The sequence below is a fragment of the Ischnura elegans genome, chromosome 7, assembly GCF_921293095.1.
Source record: "Ischnura elegans chromosome 7, ioIscEleg1.1, whole genome shotgun sequence".
NCBI classification, from domain to species: Eukaryota; Metazoa; Arthropoda; class Insecta; order Odonata; family Coenagrionidae; genus Ischnura; species Ischnura elegans.
Genome location: NC_060252.1, coordinates 76,273,744 through 76,280,083, shown reverse-complemented (window position 1 = coordinate 76,280,083; position 6,340 = coordinate 76,273,744). Strand labels below are relative to the sequence as shown.

Below are 6,340 nucleotides of genomic sequence, written 5' to 3'. Positions count from 1 at the left end.
CGTAATATTGCGTCAAAGAAATATGCCTCTAAAAATCCCAATGTCAACCGTGAGGCTGTTCAGCGATATGCGGACGACCACCCTGAGGTCCATATTGCCGCATCACAGCGGTATAATCAAGATAATCCCGAGGTTGTTAGAGAAGCCGCACAAAGATTTGCAGAGAGAAATCGAGAGGCTCGCAGTCAGGCCGTTGTCCAATGCAATGTAGCAAATCCTGATTTACACCGGGCAGCCGCAAACCGTTATAACAGAGATGTGAACACCCGTGTCCGTCAATTTATACCAGGGTATGCCGGTCCAGCGTTGTCGAATGTAATGTGCCTAGGAAATTTTCCCGGCGAGAATCTAGAGCACGTACCATCCCTCAGGCTGCAAGTTGAGTCGTTGAGGTCAGAGAGAACATTCCATTGTCCTTACTGTGGAGCCGCGCTCTTCGCGGAGGAAAGTAAAAGGACGCGATGGTGCTGTGGGGGCGGGGATTACATGGTTAATGCTTTACCGCGTCTTGAGGCTCCTTTTTATTCCGATAACTATTTTTTAAAAAACGCGCGGGCTTTCAACAACTTTTTCGCTTTTTCCGCTTTGGGGGTTAGTGGTAAATTTCAAAATCCCGACGCAGGTGTTGCCTTCGTAAAGATTCAGGGCAGGATTTACCACCGCGTATTCGATTTGAGCTGGAAAGGGGAGAAAAATAATATGGCGTTATACGTAGAGGACCCGCAGGAGCGACTCAGGTTAGCGAGGGAAATAGAATTGAGGCAGGACGTGGTCACTGACGTCATGGAATACCTTGGTCAGGTCAATCGCCTAATTGCAGATTTGCGAAACCTCCATGAACACGTCTCCGAGTCGGCGCACTTGGTTTTCAAACAGACCTCTAGGAGAGTTGAGGGACCCGTACTGGGAGATGCACCCGCGACGAATGAGATAGCTGGAATCTTGAGCACAAATTTCGAGTATCATCCGCACCAGGTCGTTGTATGGAGAAAAGGAGAGGCGAAACCCCATCAGGTACATTATTTGAGTGAGACGTACGAGGCGTTGCAATATCCTCTTATATTCCCGCATGCGTCATCGGGATGGTCACCCGCCCTGCGCGATCGCACGGGTAATAAAATTAGTCAGGTTAAATATTATAGGAAACTTCTCCTCTCAGAGCCAAGATTCACGTTTTTGCGTCGGCTTTCTCAGGAGTATTTCGTAGACATGTGGTGCCGCGCAGAAGAGGCGCGTCTGCAATACGTCAAGTTTAATCAGCGTAACATTTTGAGAATCGCCTCGAGACAGGAGCTAGACGAGTCAATTGCCGCTGAGGGAGACATTGTGCCAGGGAAGGTGTACCTGCCGTCGACGTTCACGAATAGTCCCCGCTACATGCAGGTTCGTTATCTCGATGCAATGGCGTTGGTTTCGAGGAAAGGGAAACCCAGTTTTTTTCTTACCGTAACGTGTAATCCGTCCTGGGTCGAGATTAGATCTAGCTTAAACCCGGGTGAGAATGCAGTCGATCGGCCAGATTTATGCGTGAGAGTTTTTCAGGAAAAGCTTCGTAAACTCCTTAATGGCATTAAGAACGGCGTTATTTTCGGGGAGCTGATTTACATTCTGTACGTGATAGAGTTTCAGAAGCGTGGCCTTCCCCACGCACACATCGCTTTTCGGGTCGCCGGTGGGGGACCGACGCAGTCAGCCGAGATAGATTCTTTCGTTAGGGCCACCATTCCACCGAGAGAGGAGGCGAATGGCAGACTTCACACGTTGGTCATTCAACATATGGTTCACGGACCATGCGGCATTAATAACGCGAATGCACCGTGCATGGACAGGGAAACCGGGAAATGTTCGAAGCGTTATCCGCGGTCGGCAAACGAAGTAACCCACGCCGACCGGAGAGGGTTCATTCTTTACCGTAGACCTTGCGATAGGACCGTCGAGATGGGAAGGAACCGGGTCGTCACGGATGAGTGGATCGTCCCTTACAATCCTGCGGTTCTCCTCCTAATGGAATGCCACTGTAATCTCGAAGTGGCCACGAGTCAAAGAGTAGTCAAGTATTTATTCAAATACATAAATAAGGGACCAGACCGCGCGAGAGTAGCGATCGTAGAGGACCAGTCGATGGACGAAGTAGAAAACTACGCCAACCTCCGATACATCAGTGCCTGCGAGGCCTTATGGCGTATATTAGAATATGACGTCAGTTGCCGGGAACCGACCGTGTTAAATTTACCAATCCATCTCCCTCAGCAGGATAACGTTATATTCCGCCCAGGGCAGGAGAGGGAGGCGCTTCAGAGGAGCAAATCCAAGTTGACGTTGTATTTGAATAGGCCGGACGATCCAGAATTAACGCCGCTGACGTTGATAGATTTTTACGAACAGTACGTAGTGGATACGACCGCTAAGCCAGGGAGCATTCCTTTCGCCAATGGAAATCATTTCATTCATAAGCGACTGCGTGGAAGCAGCGTAGCTCGACTTCGGTGGCTCTCCCCCACGCTGGGGGAATTGTTTTTTCTCAGAATGCTCCTGGCGCGATTCCCGTGTAGGAGTTACGAGGAGTTGCGCACCGTAGACGCCGTTACCTACGGATCCTTCCAAGAAGCGGCAATGGCAAGAGGGTTGCTCGACGAACTGGACGAATACGGACACGCGCTAGAAGAGGCTGCGACTTTCAAGACGGGAAGAGCCCTGCGACAACTCTTCTTCGCCGTAATAATGTTTGGTGCTCCCGCAGCCGTTCTTTGGGAAAGATTCAAGGGCCCCCTGAGCGAGGACTACTCGGGACGTTTCGAGGAAAGAGCGGCCTACCATCACGCGTTATGCGATATAGATCACATGCTTCGTCCTCACGGAAGATGTTTGAGGGACATGGGTCTTCCTGAGGTCGAAGACGTAACTACGGAACTCGGTCGAGAAGAGGTACGATGGAATCCCGAGGACGCCGCCAGGGCAGTTGAGGAGTGGCGTCCCAAGCTGACCGAGGAACAGCTTAGCGTTGTCGACGCCGTAATAACCGCCGTTAGGAATGTTCAGATGAGGGATAGAGTATTTTTTATTGATGGGCCAAGCGGGACGGGGAAAACCGTGGTTTTAAATCACCTGACGGCTAGGATGCGTGCAGAGGGCGCCATCGTGTTATGCACAGCCTCAACGGGAATAGCTGCTTTGAATCACGAAGGGGGTATCACCGCGCATTCAATGTTTCAATTACCGCTAGAGACGGACGACCCAAATGCACCGTGCGGCATTACCGGAGGGAGCCAGAGAGCCGATCTGATACGTAGGGCTTCGTTAATCATTTGGGATGAGGCGCCCATGTCACATAAAAACACAATAAACATACTCGACCGATCATTGAGGGATATTTGTCAGGTGGAAGCGGCGTTCGGGGGGAAAGTTGTGGTGCTAGCCGGCGATTTCAGACAAATACCGCCTATTATTCCAGATGGGTCAAAGGCCGACATAATCGGCGCTTCACTTAAGTCATCTGAATTATGGCCTATAATTATTAAGAAAAAACTCCGTTCAATTCTTCGCTCTCGCGACGATCGTGCGTACTCAGAGTTCGTTCTTGCTGTCGGGGAAGATAGAGTCCCAACCGTAGCGATGGGGGAATATCAAACTATTCCTCTCGGTAGTATTTCATTCACAACATCATTGCAGGAGCTTATAGATTTCGTGTATCCCGCTGATGTTTTAAGTAATCCAGCCCTATGCTGTAACCGCGCCATTCTGTCGGGGACTAATCATAACATCTCGGAAATAAATAGATTCGTATTGGACATGATACCGGGAGAAATTGTTCGCCTGTGCAGCGCCGATAGCACACCACCGTGCGCGGGGGCGGTGGATAATACACTAATTCACTCGGACGTTCTCAATGCTATAAGTCACTCGGGTGTCCCTGACCACATTCTAGAGTTGAAGGTTGGCTGCGTGGCCATATTGATTAGAAACATCAGCTTTGAAGATCGTTTAGTTAACGGGACGAAAGTTATCGTAGAGAAAATATCCCGGCGATTCATTGAAGCTAGAATTCCGAATGCGACAGACACAGTAATGATCCCTAGAATACCTTTTAAATTTGCCGTTTCAAATTCAGGGATAGAAATGATCCGTAAACAATTTCCTTTGAAAGTGGCGTACGGAGTCACTATAAATAAGTCTCAAGGCCAGACCCTGGAAAAAGTAGGCGTCGATTTGCGGAGCGATGTATTTTCTCACGGTCAGTTGTACGTTGCTCTAGGCCGCGTGAGATCAGTGAACGACGTGAAAGTCTTAGTAACCGAAAACAGAGTAAGTAATGACAGGGCCCACACAATTAATATCGTTATGAAAGAACTATTAGATACATGAACACGATAGATACGTTTTCCCGGGAAAACATGTAATTTTTGAAAAAGTTCACTCAAATAGAAACACAACAATGACGCTTACATTTTATGGTCACGGTGACTATTTCCTCGCGTAATTCACGGTTTAAAAATGCTTTTAACAGAAATAATATAGAATTCAAGTAATCGGGAACCGGTGTCCAATGAAGGCGTCGCAGTAAATGAATGCCAATGAAAATTTAATCATTCCTGACAAAGGCCAAAGTAGTATTGTTTTCTCCCATGGGAAATAGTATATAGCCTTGGGAAGGTCTCGAAGAGCAGAAGACAGAAGTAAAAATTTTTGTAATTGAAGAAAGAACATTGAAAGAGTGCCCTCATTCTGCCCGCATCATCCTCGAAGATTTCGTACGAGAAAAAGAAGACCATCCACCTGCGTATTCACTATCCGAATCCATAAACATGCGCTGCGCTGAGTTGTGTAGGATTGCTACGAGAAGTACGAGAATGCCTTCCATGTCTACGCTTTGAGGTGCTTAGGGTGACCTTATCCTCGCTCGAAAGAGTTGGTCACCAAGAAGATTGTAGAGTAGGGACATGTGAAGGCCGAGTACTGGCCATAGGGATAGGGTGTGTGATGACCCTACGTGCCTTCCATCGTAATCGTTCTATATTTTACGGAGACCCATTAGGACGCTGTGAACGGCTGGTCTCCGGCGTAGGGGGGAGAAGGCACCACGGGTGTTTCCACCGCAGAGAGAGAGAGAGGTATCCAAGAAGATTGAAGACTAGGGAAATGGAGGGGATTAGTTTCGTAATTCGTAGGTAGAAACAGTAGTCGTTTTAATTTAAAAAATACAAAAACCCAAAAAAATGAAAAAACTAAAATGCAAAAATAGTATATTAATTTTTTAGTATTGCATGTTGTTTCATCAAAATGAACTTTGTTTTTCCATCACATTATTTCATTATTTCCGTATAACTTCGAAAACTTCGAAGTTCCGCATGACTGGAGGACAATTTTTTTTAACACACTATTAAGAAATAGTGATTTATGCATGTAAGGGAAAACAAAAACCATAACTACAAATAAATTTAAAACGGTAGAATAGAAAATTAATAGTTGTAGTGTAGGAAATATATTAGTACACCATATTATGTATGTCGACTCTTTCATAAGATGCACCTAGCATGATATATTAGTGCATGTGCTCCAAGAGGAGGTTCTTTGGAGTACGGTGTTATAAATTTTATTTACATTATATCAACTAACTTATCCCCGGTATGAGTGATGTAATATGATTTTGACATTAACTGAAATGCGTGGAGGTTCCGCATTGCTGGTGGGGAATACATATTTATTCAGAACAAGAATGATTATTATTTTATGCATGTAATAAAAAAGGAAAAAAAATTAAAATTTCTTACACAGGACTGTGGAGTTGTGTTATCACGTGGATGAGTCAAGAATTCTGCTGCAATATTTGATTGTTGGCACCTATCTTATCATTAATGTTAATCAGCAAAGTATTTTTAGGGTAATGGGGCCTGTTTCGAAGGCGTCTTAATTATGGTGGCAGTAGGGCGTCAATGATTGGGGATCCTGCCAGTTGGTGAAACAGAAGGTGTCCGCAATCATTGGCGCGATGGACCGGCCATCGGTATTCATATTCATTTGTTTGAATGCTGGAAACGGGTTCCTAACGAGCTGTTTGTGGTACCTCAAGGGTCAGCATGGAAAACCACAGTAAAAGGAAAGAATTTCCATTGAAGAAGCAGGATCAATTTCAAAAATTTTAAATTTATTGGTACTACCGGTTTCGCTGGTACCAATATATTTAAAATTGTGAAAATTGCTCATGCTTCTTCATTATGTTCCATTTCCACTCCATTTCGCCTAAAACCTCAGATTATACTCGAAAGAATTTCTGTCTAAAAAAACCGAATTCGATCGTTATACATAGAATCTGCAAGGTATATTATGTATTCAAGTCTTACTA

General features: G+C 45.8%; 1 protein-coding gene across 1 annotated transcript; it reads left to right on the top strand.

Moving 5' to 3' along the window:
* Nucleotides 1-2,613: 2,613 nt before the first annotated feature.
* Nucleotides 2,614-4,362, top strand: LOC124163003 (ATP-dependent DNA helicase PIF1-like). Its single transcript, XM_046539785.1, has one exon. The coding sequence runs from the start codon at nt 2,614-2,616 to the stop codon at nt 4,360-4,362; it is 1,749 nt and encodes a 582-aa protein (XP_046395741.1).
* The last annotated feature ends 1,978 nt before the right edge of the window (nt 4,363-6,340 follow it).